The 17,564-nt window shown below is 43.2% G+C and overlaps 1 protein-coding gene across 3 annotated transcripts in view; it reads right to left on the reverse strand.

Moving 5' to 3' along the window:
• Positions 1-2,251: 2,251 nt before the first annotated feature.
• DRP2 (dystrophin related protein 2) overlaps positions 2,252-17,564 on the reverse strand; it is a 227,894-nt gene continuing 212,581 nt past the window's right edge. For all 3 annotated transcript variants that reach the window (XM_073573086.1, XM_073573085.1, XM_073573087.1), the window contains 4 exons: positions 17,126-17,375; positions 11,571-11,673; positions 4,649-4,750; positions 2,252-2,438 (listed from right to left, as the gene is read on the reverse strand). In XM_073573086.1, coding sequence (XP_073429187.1) covers positions 2,395-2,438; positions 4,649-4,750; positions 11,571-11,673; positions 17,126-17,375 — 499 coding nt within the window. In that variant the 3' untranslated portion in view covers positions 2,252-2,394. The remainder of the gene's footprint in view (positions 2,439-4,648; positions 4,751-11,570; positions 11,674-17,125; positions 17,376-17,564) is intronic.

Raw genomic sequence — 17,564 nt, forward strand, 5'->3', positions numbered from 1 at the left:
GGGTAATCGTCTTTTAAATTTTTATTTCTTAAATCAGCAGAACACATGACAATAAGTAACTTTGTAATATATCTTATCAGAGAAATCCGCTTCTTTCTCCACCAGGACTGATCATTCATTTTCATTCTATGTAGATGGGAGTGGTGTGGTGGGAGGAGCTCTGACTCCAGCTCCTCCCCCCGGTCCTCAACATAGGAGATGGCAGTTGCTACAGATTCTACCTCAATAATGTAATAATCGTCACTGAATACAGATTTTACCCAGGAATTGAAAATAAAAAATCAGAAGAAGCAGATTTCTTAGAGAAAATATATTACAAAGTTGCTTATTTTCATGTGTAAGCAGTAAGACGACTCTTTAAGCGTTGAATGTTTGAGAATTTTGCCTCCTACTCAAGCTATATTCTTTTGCGCTCGTCAAATGCATCCAGTAAGGCTAGTTTCACACTAGCGTTCTCGGGTGCAGTGCAGGGCCCGCCACTAAGCTCCGCCCCGGCCACGCCCCCTCCAGTCAGCTCCTCCTATGATCGCATGACGCTACATGCGATCAGTGTACCCTATAGTTAGCGTTGGGTACACTGGTCATGCGCTGGTATAATTTTGCTGGCGCTGCGCCCAGCGCACAAAAGCACGCTGTGTTGCACTTTTGTGCACTGGGCGCAGCGCCAGCAAAATCATACCAGCGCATGACCAGCATACCCAGCGCTAAATATAGGGTACACTGATCGCATGCAGCGTCATGCGATCATAGGAGGAGCTGACTAAAGGGGGCACGGCCGGGAGTGGAGCTTAGCGGCGGCCTGCACCCGAGAACGCTAGTGTGAAACTAGCCTAAGGACGTGTTCAGACAAATGTTTTGTTTATTAACCTTGTGCGTATTGGCACACACATGGGCAGAAGACCGACTAACTAACAATGTGCAAGTGTGCACTAGGGTGACCGCAAAAAATCGATGTCGGAATTTTGTCCGTCTGGACCCCACAAAACGATTCCCCTTTCCAGATATTGAGAGAGCCAAAATTTGAGCTCGATCAAACGACGTTAACCCGTGCCGCTCGTCGCTCAAAGTTTGAAAAAATCCAAATTGAGGTATTTTAAGATTTAGGTATTTTGCATAGTCTGTTAGACTATAAAGAATGTGACAACAACATTGCAGAAATAGCCCTGACCAAATTTTCGAACCATTTGTGGTATTTGAATGCAGAGTTGGTGGGATTATCGTTTTTTGATCCCACCATTACAGACAATGAAAAGTTGTTAATGGCTAATAAATTGCTCAGTAGCACAGATGAACCATCAGAGCACGCTAGGGTTGTAAATCCAAAAGTTAGGAAAGAAAAATTAAAAGAGGTAGGAAGTAACCGACTTTAACGACCTTCTGACAAAAGATGAAGAACAAAAGCAATATGTCCTGCAAGTTGTAAGCAAATGCCGAGCATTATATTCTGACGTTTCAAAAACTACTTTAACAAAAGCTCTAGAATAGATTAGATAACTATGTAAAATTATCAACTCATGTAGGTTAGCGTGCTCTGATGGTTCATCTGTGCTACTGAGCAATTTATTAGCCATTAACAACTTTTCATTGTCTGTAAAAAAAAATTGTAGTATGCTGTGTAGCACACTGACAATGACATCTGCAATTTGATAATGTGACTAACTCGATTTTTCATATGGCTGTCTGAATGCGGCCCAGCCTAGAAAAAGCTTGCCACTAGTGTCTTGAAAAGACTTATTAACCAGAAGGTCCTTATTTCGCACACTTTTAGGTCGAATTCAGACCAACTTATATCACAGTCCCAAGTACTGACTGTGCGTCTCTTGGAGGCTATTGAGTTGGATGCAGGAGACCCATGGTCGGCACTTGGACCGTGACATATACATGTGTGAATTTGGCCTTAGTTATTATAGACATGCCTGATTTCTTATATAGTTTTTTGAGGGGAGGTTTTGGTACAAATTAATTGGAATAAAAGGGAAGAAATATTTGTGCCATGTTCAACGCTGGTGTTGAAACATTTCAAAATATGTTTGCCAATTTGTTAGCTTTTGGCCCACTTCATCCCACCACATACTTGGCCTAAACTGTAACTGCTCTGTGTTACTGGCGCTTTGTTTGAGGTGCATGGCGAATGTCAAATCCAACAATAAAGTGCTGGGTCAGAGAATTACCAAACTAGAAAAGAAAAAGTAAATCTAAGACTTTTTCCTCTTGTCTACAGCTACTTCTGAAGAATGAATGTAACAAATCATCACTTTCAATATAAAAACTGTCAGTCTTTAATTCTTGATGCATCTTTGATTGGCCGTGAAGTGCAAATATTGCTTCTTCAAAGTTAATTTTTGTGATGCCAATTAATACTTTTTGCAGGATGTGTAAAAAGAGAATCCAGTATCACGAAGGCAGAGTTGGAGATTCCTGGTTTGTAGTGTCGCCACCTACGGCATAAAAAAAGCAAGTAAGAATTTCTCATTCTCGTTTTAAAGAGGACCTTTAACCATATTTTTCACATTCAACTGGACACAGAATGTAATCGTGAATGCAGAGCAGAATAAAATGTGGAGATATTAGCAATCAAAGTGTTTGGCAGCTGAGCTAACTTTCATTGAGTCCAAATAGAGAGAGTTTTTCACTGGTGGCGTGTACTTCTTGCCCCTGTATGGCACTGACCAATCATAAGCAGGCAGCAACACAGGAAAAAGAAAATGCCCCAACAGAGCTCAGAACAGGCTACTCCTGTGTGTGAGGCATATAATAACACACAAACAGCACAGAATGACAATTGTGCAGAAATATCCTGCAGTAAAACATATACCAGTAATCAGCAAGTGCTGATAAAAAGATGATAACAAATACAGGGTATTTAGTCGATAATTTTTTTGCAAAAAAAAGTATACCAAGCTGCTCCACCGCGTCAAGGTAAACCCTATTGAAGCAGTCCCTATCTAATGTATTTAAAACCTGAACATGTGAACAGTGTCTAAATGAACAGGATGAAGACAGGCGCTTCCTGACTCAATAGGGACTGCTTCAATAGGGGTTACCTTGACGCAGTGGAGCAGCTTGGTATACATTTTTTTGCAAAAAAAGTATCGACTAAATACCCTGTATTTGTTATCATCTTTTTATCAGCACTTGCTGATTACTGGTATATGTTTTACTGCAGAATATTTCTGCATAATTGTCATTCTGTGCTCTCTGTTTGTGTTTGAGTCAGAGGGTGGTATGAACAGTGTCCTACCGACTTGTTCATATGTGTGCATGTCACATGTGTTTTTAATCCAGTTTTTTCCGTGCCTATGCATGATTTGAGAGACCTCACCCCTCTCTTGTGTAACATGCACATAAAGAGCTGGCTTACACCACGTGCCCATACCAGGAAGCGCCTGTCTTCATCTTGTTCATTTAGACACTGTTCACATGTTCAGGTTTTAAATACATTAGATAGGGACTGCTTCAATAGGAGTTACCTTGACGTGGTGGAGCAGCTTTTGGTATACATTTTTTTGCAAAAAAAAAACCGTATCGACTACCCTATATTTGTTATCATCTTTTTATCAGCACTTGCTGATTACTGGTATATGTTTTACTGCAGGATATTTCTGCACAATTGTCATTCTGTGCTCTCTGTGTTTGAGTCAGTGGGTGGTATGAACAGTGTCCTACCGACTTGTTCATATGTGTGCATGTCACATGTGTTTTTAATATAATAACACACAGCCTGATCTTACTGCAGATCTATTACAACAGCAGACAAGTGTGTCGTTGCTGACACCTTTGAGCTTTTATCTAGCAGTCTGGTAGATGGAGAGGAATCACAGCCAGGAGGTGTAAGTAATAGCACACAGGTCTGCTGTGCTCACAAAATTTGTAATGGTTCTGCAGTCAGTTAAGGCTGTCTGTCATTCATTATATGTCTCACAAAGGAGAAAGTCTGCTCTAAGCTATGGTGGGGGTGTGTGTACTTTTTTTCCAGTGTGTTGTTGACCAATCAGCGCTGGCGTCACTGTCCCCGCCTCCTGTCGACTTGCGCATGAAGAGGAAGTCCGAGATCAGATCCAGCCCGGACTTCCTCTTCATGTTTTATTTTTCTGAAGGCGGAGACACTGATGCCAGCACTGATTGGGTCACGTCTCACATCACACAAGAGCATTGGGAGAGCGAGTGTCTAGACCGCAGGACCGGCGCCAACATGGGAGGTGAGTATAGGCTTTATGATTTTATGGGGGCCAAACATTTTGATCAAGAAGAGGTTGTCCTAGTACTGGAAATCCCCTTTAAAAAGAGTTCTTCTGATAGCAATGAGTCTGGCTGTGGAGCCCCCAGTTCAGAATACATTTTGTATGAATACATTAATCAAACACAATATGCAACTTTGATGTCACTGCTGCACAGTTAAAATATCAATTAATAATTTGGGTACATAAAAGTGACAAGTTTCATGACTCTCACTGTCATGCAAAAGTCACGACTGAAAGCATTGGTGGGGGTTTTGGCGATTACACCCCCACTGAACAGTCCCTATGTCATGAAAATAGCAAATAGAAAAAAAAGGGTTACGATAATTAATACAGACAAGATACAAATGAGATACAAGGCTTGATGAAACAACTGTATTAATAGAACATTTTTGTACAAATTGACATACCGCATAATTCCTTATCTTTTGTGTTTGGGAAAGCGTTCCTTAGTTTTTCCATGATGTCCTCCAGATGTAAGCTGACCTCCCTAGTTCCACTGTCCATGTCGTCTAGAGAGAATCATACAGAAATGTGATTGTGTGGGCCTCTAAATGTCTTCATGAAGGTTATGTGAGAAATACACAGAGATTTTTTAAATGCCGTGTGTTTAACAGAAGGTTCTCACAGACAGCCCTTGTCCATATGCTCTATTATGTCTACTAAAAAGTACACTAAAAGGTGACCCCCTCCCCCAAAACTCACCAGCTGATTACCACAAGAGATGCTGCAACATTTTTTCCATGCCAGCCTTAACCTTTGCAAATTCAGAATGCTTTAAAAAATAGAAGTGTTAAAGGGAATCTGTCTGCAGGTTTTCATTATGTAATCCGAGAGCAGCATGATGTAGGAACAGAGATCCTGATTCCAGTGATGTGTCACTTATTGGGCTGTGTTTTGCTGATTTAATACAATCAGTGTTTTATCAGCATAAGATTATCACTACAGGACAAACTGACCTTTGTCTCTTAGGCCCCCTTCACATGTCAGTGTGTCCAGTACATGGGGTGACACTTTTAACACGTACTGGAGACACTTACACAAGTACACCCATTATAATCTATGGGGCTGAGCACAAATCCGTGACATTCTTCTGTGATCTGATTTTGTACTTTGCCTGATTCTGACCCGCTGACCTGACTAGGTCTGCCAGCCTGCACCACCAGCCAGCATCCAATTCCTATTTAATAGTCCTAACCAAGGGACAACTGTGTAAGTCCAGATTCCTGGGACTATAAGTATGAAGACTAGTGATGAGCGAGTATACTCGTTACTTGAGATTTCCCGAGCATGCTCGGTGGTCTCCGAGGAATTTGGAAGTTTTCGGAGATTTAGTTTCTGTTGCCATAGCTGCATGATTTGCGGCTGCTAGACGGCCTGAATACATGTGAGGACTGCCTGTTTGTTTGGGAATCCCCACATGTATTCAGGCTGTCTAGCAGCCGCAAATCATGCAGCTACTGCGACAGAAACTAAATCTCTGAGGACATCCAAATACTCAGAGATCACCCGAGCATGCTCGGAAATTCTCGAGTAACCAATATACTTGCTCATCACTAATGAACACCAGTTCTTCCTCTGGTTTTTCTGCTCCTCAAACTCCTGATCATCTCCTGTTTTATCTTTAGGTGTCTTGTTCTTCCCTCAGCCCATTTATTATTCTTCTGCCTTCTGGGATTTTGTACTTTGCCTGCCCTCCCGATTCTGTCCCGGCTGCACCTGCCAGCCTGCACCACCAGCCAGCTGCCTAGCCCACAGCCCTAACCCTGGGACAACTGTGTAAGTCCAGATTCCTGGGATTTGAAGGGTGAAGGCCGGGGCAAGTCCTGGGATCTGGGAAACGGAGTGGCTACCACTAAGACTGTCTGTGGTAGCTGTATATAACATATATTTATTGGGACAATTTGAGATTTTTTTGAGTGTGGATTTCTTACTAATGACTTTTATTTATTTTTGGGGGGTGGGGCGACTCTGTACTAATTTTTGCCTAAAGCAGCAGAAAACTAGACTTGGCTTTGAGGTCAAACTAATGCCGTAAATTACATAGTTATTTATCTTTCCCAGCTTTATTAAAGTGATTAAAAAAATATATATTTTTTAGGTACGATACATCCTCCTAGCCATGACTTCACAACACATGGAAGACAAGATAGATAATGTAACCTACTCTGATTTCTTTTCTCAATCAACCCCACTCTATAGAGGCGAGCGTTCCCCCAGTACCACTCTTGGTTCTCCGGAGGACCTTCTCCACTACTCCACAAATCTACTAGGTCAACCTATTTCATTGCATGGCTAACACCGAACCTGTAAAAAATCCAATATTCCACCGCGTGTTTTCCCCCACCCTCTGTTTCCATGGCATGGCGGTCCGCAGCTTCAGACCTTAGCTGTTTATTACATACGTGCCTGCTACTTTCTACTGCTCTGATATACTAGCAGTAGGAGCTTTTTCCTAAATCGACCCTTGTACGCTTCTGAACCTATATATTTATATATATATTTTCACTTTCATTAATGCTTAATAAATTTTGATTACAAAACAAAAATATTAAAAAACATAAATTTTAAATCATCCCATGTATCCACAAACAGCAAACAAAATATATATCATATTTGGTATTGCCCGCCAAAACTAATAAAATGTAAAACTATCTCACACGGAGAACACAGAAATAAAGAATACCATTGAAACATCGGCATTCGTTTTTGGTTTTTGTTTTTTTCAGTTGCTGCAATTTTCCTGAAAAAATGTAATAAAATCCATCAAAACGTTGAGTTGACCCCAAAAAATGGTATCGATAAAAATGTCCGTTTGATGCCATCACACAGGTCCATCGATGGAAAAAGAAAAAAAAGTTACAGATCTCATAATATTTTTTTTTTCTAAATTTCTGAATTTTTTTTAACCACTAAGATATGATGATACCTATACGAGTTTGGTATTGCTGATACTGACCATGGGAATCAAGCGGCCAGGTCATAGTGCACAGCACAGAACGCAGTAAAGAAAAATCCATCCTAAAAATTGCATTTTTTTTCCACCACACTTGGAATTTTTCATTACATTGTATGATAAAATAAATGATGTCCTTTAAAACAACACCTCATACTAAAACGAAAAAACAAGCTGTATGTCTGTAAAGCTATGTCCATGGAAACAAAAAAGTTACGGCTGCTGGAAACCACAAAAATGAAAAATCACCCATTCCTTAAATGAGAATCTTACATGAGGTTTTTGCCACCTAATCTGAGAACAGCATAATGTAGAGACGGAGACCCTGATTCCAGCTATGTGTCACTTACTGAGCCACTTGCAGCAGCCTGGCAATGCAATCACAAAGGACTGATGGTTCCCTACCGCAACCGGAGGCCTAACAATGTCCTCCAGGTCGGACATCTTTAACGACCTCCTATGAATATAAGGCCACGTTCACACGCTCAGTATTTTTACATCAGTATTTGAAGCCAAAACCAGGAGTGGGTGATATATACAGAAGTGGTGACGTGTTTCTATTAGACTTTTCCTCTGATTGTTCTTCTCTTTGTTATGGCTACAAATAATGGAGGTAAAATACTGACCGTGTGACCATAACTTAACACTGATAGTCTGGATTAAAAAAAAATTGTTCATCAGCTCATGAAATACATTTACATTTGACCAGGTTGCTTTTTCTGAAATTGCCTGTGCCCCCGACGACCAATGTGTGAAAATTTCGCACGGGCCAAACTAGTTGTTACATATTCCAAAATGATACCAATAAAAATGACAGATAACGACAAGCCCTTACAACGTTCTGTAACATCAAACTGATTTTGTTTGTTTTTTTTACAATGATTTTCTTGTGCAAATGTAGAAACACAAACAAAACTACCGTATTTTTCGGACCATAAGACGCACTTTTTCCCCAAAAAATTTTTGGGGAAAGTGGGGGGTGCATCTTATGGTCGAAATACACTAACCTCCGGAGGCTGGTGCGGGTGCCGCGGGGCTCTGTAGTGCGGTGGTGGCAGCGTGCTGTGCTTCGGTGCAGAGGTAGCGGCTCTCTGTGCTCCGGAGCAGGGGTGGTGGCTCCGCCGGCATTTCCTCCAAGCCCGGAGGCCCCCGCACATCCCTTGCTGGCCGCCGCCATGTTGCCGTGGCCTCCGGGAACATGGACGCCGGGAAGATGGCCGCCGGTCCGGGGACGGCGCATGCGCAGGTTCAGATCTCGTCCCGAGATCTCGGGGGACGAGATCTCGTTGCCAAGATTTGAATCTCGTCCCCCGAGATCTCGGGACGAGATCTGAACCTGCGCATGCGCCGTCCCCGGACCGGCGGCCATCTTCTCGGCGTCCATGTTCCCGGAGGCCACCGCAACATGGCGGCGGCCAGCGAGGGATGTGCGGGGGCCTTTGGGCTTGGAGGAAATCCCGGCGGAGCCACCGCCCCTGCATCGGAGCACAGAGAGCCGCCACCCTCACCCCACAGAGCCCACCTGCTCCAGCCCCAGCACAGCACAGCTGCCCCAGCACAGGTGCCCCAGCACAGCCCAGCTGCCCCAGCACAGCCCAGCTGCCCCTGCACAGCTGCCCCAGCCCCAACACAGCTGCCCCAGCACAGCCCACCTGCCCCAGCACAGCCCAGCTGCCCCAGTACAGCCCAGCTGCTCCAGCACAACCAACCTGCCCGAGCACAGAGTCGCCACCACACGAACCTGGACCACTGAATGACCCCTGTGACCACTCCTCCACCTGTGCCGGATCCCTTCCCAGGTAAGCTGAATTCGGACTGTAAGACGGACCCCCATTTGACACATTATTATTTTTTTCCCTATTTTCCTTCTGAAAATTGGGGTGCGTCTTATGGTCCGGTGCGTCTTATACTCCGAAAAATACGGTAAGCTAAGGCCGACTTCACGCATCAATGTCTCTCGGGCTACAGACCCAAACTTGACAGTCTCATAGCTATATACAGGTAGGTCCAGAAATATTTTGCCAGTGCCAGGATCTTGGTGATTTCAGCTTTGCAGGCCGATATTTTTGATCAAAGATGAAACAACTGAGATATAATTTACATGGAGACTTTTCAGGTTTAATTAAAGGGGTTAAACAGAAATCTCCTGTGAAACGTTTAGAATTGCAGCCATTTTTCTGCAGATCCTCCTCATTTCAGGGGCTCAGAAGTAATTGGACAAATTAACTTTCCCACAAATAAAATGTGCATTTTTAACCCTTTGTAGAGAATCCTTTGCAGCAATGACGGCCTGAAGTCTGGAGGCCATGGACGTCATCATCGCTGGAGTCCTCCTGTGTGAGTCTTTGCCACCTTTACCGCAGTAACTTCAGTTGTTCCTTATTTGTGGGTCTTTCTGTTTTCAGTTTTGTCTTCAGCCTGTGAAAAGCAGCTTGATGACATCTGGTGATGACTCGGCCATTGCAGGATATTCTATTTCTTTCTTTCGCAGGATGTTTTGGGTGATTGTCTATCTGTCCTATGAAGCGTCATAAAATCAACCGTGCTGCATTTGGTTGAATCTGAGCAGAAAGTATCACCCTGTACACCCAAGTCACATCATCAATAAACCCTTGTGACCCTGCACCATTGTAAGCCATGCTTGCCCGTGCCATCACACCGCCTCCACCATGTGTTACAGAGGATGTGCTGTGCCGAGGATCAGGAACCATTCCAAGCCTTCTCCAGACTGTTTATTTCTCATCATTCTGGTACAGGTTGCACTTAGTTTTGCTTTTATGGAAATGGGGGACTGTTTAACATTTTTTTGGACAAAGTCTAATCTGACTTTTCTATTTTAAGATTTATTAATGGTTCGCAACTTGAGATGAACCCTCAGTGAAACTCTCAGAAAGTCTTCTCTTTATGGTAGACTTAGATACTGAGACACCGAGTTCCTGGTGAGTGTCTAGACTTGGGTGGATGTTGCCTTTTTCTGTTCCCAAGATCACCTGTGAGAACTCTTTTTTTTCAGAATGTACCAAACTATTGATTTGGCCACTCCTAACATTTGTGATATCTCTGATGGATTTCTTCTTTTGTTTCCAGCCTAATGATGGTCCGCTTCTCTTCTACTGCGCGCTGCTTTCACTGAATGTTGTGGGTTCACGGCATACCACGCCTGGAATCAGCTCCAGACCTTTTCACTGCTTAACTGATGATGGAATAATAAGGGAAAAGCTCATGCAGCCCATTAGAGAGCTTTGAGGATAATTGTTCAATTAATTTTGGTCCCTTTAAAAAGAGGCAGCTACATATTAAAGAGACTGTGATTCCTAAACCCTTACTCTGATTAGGATGTTGTTAGAATCTGCTCAGTTTGTGACTATCCGCCATTTTCTGGAGGTGTTCTGGTTGCTGGTCTTTTTCCTCTGGTGCTGGGTTTGTCTTAGGTCAGATGATTGTATCACTCTATATTACCCAGCACCTGCCTCCCAGTCCTTGCTGGACAACAGTGTTAATCCACTTGAGTTCTGGCTTGGTGCTTTGCCTTCTGTGTGTGTAATTTGTACATTGCTGGGACCTCTGGTTCCGCTAGTCTTTGTTTCTGTATTCCGTTGGTTTCTGCAGCCTTCTCTGTGCTATATATTAGGAGGTCACCCGTTTTTTGCCCAGTCCTTAGATCTTTCAGGGACCACCTTCCCCCATCTATAGGTCTTCAATTGAGATTAACCTAGGATCGTCGATGGGTCTATTCACAAGGAATGGGTCGCCCACTCCATCGTAGGGTATCAGCCTAGACATAGTGCAGGGTCAGTTTTCCCCCTTCTATCCTAGTCCTGTGTTGCAGATCCGTAACAGATGTGACTACCCACAAATCAAAACTGTGAGTCGGCACCTTAAGCCAAGATTGATAATAAAACTGGATCTTGAAAATGTTTGGATAAAGACGTAAAATAATAAAACGTGTCAGTGTCCAAATATTTCTGGACGTAAGACGTAAAATAATAAAACGTGTCACTGTCCAAATATTTCTGGACGTAGCTGTATAAGGCTTACAAATGTGGGACAGCAGACCTAAGGCTGGTCCATGCATTACAACCAGCCTAAAGTTAAACACTTTTTTGTGCAGCATGGTGAATAGCCTAAAATGTAAAACATAAAAAACAATGTTATAAAATTTGATTTTGACCCTTTCTCTCCATAATGAGTTTATAAAAGTTAAGTAATAAGTCAAATATACCCCCAAAAAATCAAATTTTCAATCATACCAATAGAGAAATGTGATAATATGTTACAATTCATGTACAATATATATTAATTGAACATCCTCAGATTCTGTGAAGTCATCACGCCTTCTGTTTGCCCTCATTTTTGTCTACACTCTTGTATTTTACCTGCAGCTTCAGTATCTGGCGTTCCCCTCTTATCATCCGTCATACACTTGCTCTCCGAGTCCATCTGTGAAGTGCAGGAAGACTTGCTGTCATCTATACTTGGCTAGAAAAAATAGAAACGACAGTTATGCAAAATCGAAGTAAACACAGAAATGCAAAAAAAAATTGAGGTTTATTTATAAATCCCCTGACAAAGCGTTAAAGGTAGCTTAAACCTAAAATCATTAATTTTTATTCTAATGTGATTTTTGTAATGCAAAAAAATTTACCTATTTTGTTACATTACAACCTATATATTTTTGTAATCCAAAATCATAAGACAGATGCTTAGTGACAGGACGTCCACCTGTGTGCAATCTAAGTGTTACATCTCTGTCAGTATATACACGTTACCTTTTCTGAAAGGCCACAGAGGCTGCAACGCCATTAACAAGAGATACCACTAACCAAACACCAGGGAGACCAAGGAGATCAGCAAACAACACCATGAAGACCAAGGAGGTCTCCAAACACCACCATGAAGACCAAGGAGATCTCCAAACAACACCATGAAGACCAAGGAGATCTCCAAACAACACCATGAAGACCAAGGAAATCTCAAAACAACACAATGAAGACCAAGGGGATCTCTAACAACACAATGAAGTCCAAGGAGATCTCCAAACAATACCATGAAGACCAAGGAGATCTCCAAATGGGTCGCCCTCCCAGGGCTGTGGGGTACTCGGTACCGGGCTGGTATCAGTGGGATGTGTCACAGCAGTGGTGACCCGGTCCGTGGCCCTGGGCGCCCAAGTAATAGGAAGATGTGAATGGTTTGAATGAATAGTTCGTGACGCCACCTGTGGTGTTCGGCAAGGGAGGTGTTAAGCCGACGCTGCAGACAGATACTCTGGGACAGATGGTGTGGTGCAGCAAGGATGGTATAGCCCTCCACAGACAGGGCTGTTGCCCCAGGGCAGTGTAGATGTGGAGACACTTAGATGGTGTAGTGTCCGGCGCAGGGGACGTAGCAGTGCCAGGCGGACGGACGCAGGAAGGAATGGAGGACACCAGGGCATGTAGTTCCAAAGCTTTACTCACAGTCTGTAGTGCCCGCTTCTGTGCCATGTCCTCCGGGTCAGGGATTCAGTCAACCTCCAGGCAAGATGGAATGCTCTCTTCCACACTCCGCCAACTTATGTGCCTTTCCTGAACGTCTCCTCTATAGCGCCTTTAAATGTGAAGATCTCCTAGTACTGTGTTACACTGGAGTTCCTCCGGACAGATGTTCCCAAGAACTCTACTTGCATGGCAGACAGCTGTAGCCTGCTTCGGGGACTCTCTACTCCTAAGTCCCGGCTCTCTATCCGTGTTACTGTTGTGCTCTCAAGTCTTAGATGGGAGTAGTGCATTTACAGCCCACTACTCCACCGGTGTCTGCTGCAGAACCATTGGTGTCCATACAACCTCGGAGACCAGGCCCCGGCCTTGCGCTTAGATCTTCTAGGCAGGGTTCTTCCTCTAACCCATGTCCTCTGTGTTCCCTTTTACTACTACGTTCCGTACTTGTCTTTCTCTCCTATGGAAGCTCAGGCTCCAGTTCAACGTCCTTCTCCTTCTTTCCTTTCCCGTGCCAGCTGGCTCAGATCACTGAGGCAGCTGCAGCACTCCTTCCTCCATCCGTCTTCCAGAGATCCCCACTCCTCCCGAGTGGCTTCCTCTCTCCTACTCCACCTCGGAACTCAACTGAACTACTCACCTCAATCCTGGAACTGTCCCGCTCTTGTATATATATTCTGAACTCCACCCACCTCCCAGCATGTCTAGTGTTCCAAGCAGGGAACCACCAAAGGTGCTCTGCCTCTCTCTAAGCAAGGAGCCGCAATGTGGTTTTGCTGAACTACTCTATTGTGTGGGGTGCGAGTGTTGGAGCGTGGTCAGGAGTCCCCAACTTACCTGAATGGTGGGGCACCACACCTTAGGAGAAGTTGCAGTACCTCTGTGGCGACTGAGCCTCAGGGGCACCACACAAACAAGTCAGGGACAAAGTTGTTGAGAAGTACAAGTCAAGGGTTGGGTTATAAAAAATATCCCAATCTCTGATGATCACACGGAGCACCACCAAACCCATTATCAAATGGAAAGAGCATGGTACCACAACAAACCTGCCAAAGAGGGCCGTCCACCCAAACTGTCAGCCCAGGCAAGGAGGTCATTAATCAGAGAGACAGCAGAAAGACCAAAGGTAACCCTGTCCACATGACCACATTAAGCCATACACTCCATAGAGGTGGCCTTTATGGAAGAGTGGGCAGAAAAAGCCTTTAATTATCTCCAAACTGTAAGGCTCGTTTTGAGTTTGCCAAAAGACATGTCAGAGCCTCCCCAAATGTATGGAGGAAGTTGCTGTGGTCAGATGAGACCAAATTTGAACTTTTTATACACCATGGTAAACGCTATGTCTGGCACTAAACCAACACAACTCATCATCTTAAGAACACCACCATGTTTCACTGTGGGCATGTTTTTCAGCAGCAGGGACAGGGAAAATAGTCCTAGTCGAAGGGAAGATGGATGGTGCGAAATACAGGGATATTCTTGAGCAAAACCTGTTTCAGTCTCTCAGTGATTTGAAACTGGGACGGAGGTTCACCATCCAACAAGACAAAGACCCAAAGCATACTGCTAAAGCAATAAAGCAAGTGGTTTAAGAGGAAATCTGTAAATGTTTTGGAGTGGTCGAGTCAAAGCCCAGACTTTAATACAATGGAGAATCTGATTTCAGACTTGAACATTGCTGTTCACCAAATAAAACCATCTAACTTAGAGCAGTTTTGCCTTGTGGAAATATGTGCAAAGCTCATAGAGACTTATCCACAGTGACTTATAGCTGTCATTGCTGCAAAAGTAGGTTCTACAAAGTACTGACTTTAGAGGGGTGAAAAGTTATGCACACTGAAGTTTTCAGTTGTTTTGTCCTATTTGTTGTTTCTTTCACAATAAAAAGAAAAACAAATGTTCACAGTTGTTGGCATGAACTGATGCAAACCCTAAAAAAACAGAAATTCCAGGTTGTGAGGTAGCAAAACATTAAAAATGCCAAAGGGGTGAATACTTTTACAAACAACTGTAAATATCTGCGGCACCCGTACTCTATCAGGATGACACAGCTAGTCAGGTCCACAACTAGCAGATGTGATGGTTCTGGTAAATTCTGCTCTGATAAATTCTGCAGCTGTCGGCTGCATCCACAAATGTAGTTTTCTGAGTCAGAGCCGAGAATGTTATAATGATAAATAATAATAATGAGAATGATATAAAAAGAAGGAAAAAATAAAGTCCTCTTTCAGATGAGTGTATTTGTAAAATTTTAGATGTTTTCTGCGATATGAATTATGGTTCTAATTTAAAGTAACAGGGCTGCTCATATGGTCATGTTTTTTTTTGTTTTGAAATATTTCAAAACTACAACATGAGCCTCAGATAAAAAATGCCCATTAAAGTCTAAGGAGAGTGTTTAACCACTTCCTGACACTGGACAACCTGGTATTTCCAATATCCTGCTCTGTATCTCTGTATATGATGCATGCTCAGGAGCTGATCCTGAATCACACCCTGCAATCACTGACCGTGGCACTTAAAGTGAGTGGTCCAAATGGACAAGCCTTTTCACGTGCAAATTGCCTTCCCTCATGACGCAATTGCGGGATACCGATGGGTTACCATGGCAGTCGCACCTCTGTGAAGACTAGATTGTGGCTGGGCTTCATAGGAGACTACGATTTTCTTTATACAGTGGGTAATGAAAGTATTCAGACCCCTTTACATTTTTCACTCTTTCATTGCAGCCATTTGGTAAATTCAAAAAGTTCACTTTTTTATCATTGGTGTACACTCTGCACCTCATCTTGACTGAAAAAAAAAAACAGAAATGTAGAAATTTTTGCAAATTTACTAAAAAAGAAAAACTGAAATATCACATGGTCATAAGTATTCAGACCCTTTACTCAGACACTCATATTTAAGCCACATGCTGTCCATTTCCTTGTGATCCTCCTTGAGATGGTTCTTCTCCTTCATTGGAGTCCAGCCGTGTTTAATGAAACTGATAGGACTTGATTTGTAAAGGCACACACCTGTCTATATAAGACCTCACAGCTCACAGTGCATGTGTACGTTCCCACAATGAGTTTCTGGTGAGTTTTTACTGAGTTTCAACTCAACCTCTCCAAAACTGAACTTCTTCTGCTCCCGCCATCTACTAACCTCCCTAAATCTGACATTTCCCTCTCCGTGGGTGGCACCATAATAACACTCCGACAGCAGGCACGCTATCTGGGCGTTATGTTTGACTCCGATCTCTCCTTCACCTCCCACATACAATCTCTTGCCCGCTCGTGCCGCTTACACCTAAAGAACGTCTCTAGAATTCGCCCTTTTCTCACCATGGAGACAACAAAAACCCTCACTGTCGCCCTGATCCACTCCTGCCTGGACTACTGTAACGCTCTATTAATTGGCCTCCCCCTCACTCGACTCTCCCCTCTCCAGTCCATCCTTAATGCAGCAGCCAGGGTTGTCCATCTGGCTAATCGTTTCTCTGACGCGTCCGCTCTTCACCAGTCGTTACACTGGCTGCCCATTCATTACAGGATACAATTCAAAGTACTTGTTCTCACCCACAAAGCTATCCACAGTGCGGCACCCCCTTACATCTCCTCCCTCATTTCTGTCTATCGGCCTAACTGACCACTGCGCTCTGCAAATGACTTTCAACTAACCTCTGCCCTAATCCGTACCTCCCACTCCTGACTCCAAGACTTCTCCCGTGCTGCGCCAATCCTCTGGAATGCTCTACCCCAAGACATTAGGACCATCCACAATTTGCATTGTTTTAGGCGCTCGCTCAAAACACATTTGTTCAGAGCGGCCTAACACATTCAGTAATCAAAGTCATTTTATGCTTCTGTGTGTGTGTAGCCCATTCTCTATCATCATCTATCCCCCACCCCCTGAAGATGGCTGGACCATCATTGTAAATACATCATTGTAAATACAAACCTGTGCTTTGTATCGCCCCCACCTCATTGTAGATTGTAAGCTCCCACGAGCAGGGTCGTCTTATTTCGCTTTAATTATTGTATTGTTAACGTTATTACTTATGACTGTTGTGTTTGAAACTGTTCAACTGTAAAGCGCTGCGGAATATGTTGGCGCTATATAAATAAAGATTATTATTATAAGTGACATATTTTACTTAATCGGTGCAGAAAATCTGCAACATCAAAAACTCACCAAAAGTTCATTGTGGAAATGTAGCCTAAGGGTATGTGCTCACACTGACTATTTGCAGATTTTTCTGCAGTAAAAAACAGTGTTGGTAAAAATATGCTATTTTTATGCATTTTTGGATGCATTTGTACCTGTATTTTTTCCTCATTCATTTGAACCTTTTACTTGCCTGAAATCCAGTGACTTGATTGTAGACTAAAAATGTAAAAGTTATTTTTTTTAGATTCATGTGACAAAATGTAAAAATTATTTCAATTACAAGCCGTCATCCTTCGTCATACCTGTAGCAATAGTTCCCTGAGTCGATGTAGCTGGGATTCAAGTTGCTTGTTGTGATCCTCCAATATCTGCATACGAGTCTCTAAACGATTTTTGTGATGGCGCAGTATCCGGGCTTCACTTAACAATTCTTCACTTTGGACATCCCCACTGCCACTACCACCAGAATCGGGTGATACCTCCCCAAGTAAAGGAACCTCTCCCACCTCTGCATGCTGCCATTTCAATCTTTTCAACTCTCCCTGGAGAATTCTGCAATGAAAGAAGTCGCCTAAATGTTCTAATATATCAATATGCACAACAAAGAGCCTAGTAACCAGGGACCTTCCCAGCCTGATAATATAAGCCCGCAGCTGTCAACTTTACCTTTGCTGGTTATTAAAAATAGAGGGGACCCCACATTTTTTTCATGTTTTATTTATTAGCTAACTACAAGTACAG

The sequence above is a fragment of the Dendrobates tinctorius genome, unplaced genomic scaffold, assembly GCF_039654945.1.
Source record: "Dendrobates tinctorius isolate UK_male_01 unplaced genomic scaffold, ASM3965494v1 ptg000034l, whole genome shotgun sequence".
In the NCBI taxonomy this organism is placed as follows: Eukaryota; Metazoa; Chordata; class Amphibia; order Anura; family Dendrobatidae; genus Dendrobates; species Dendrobates tinctorius.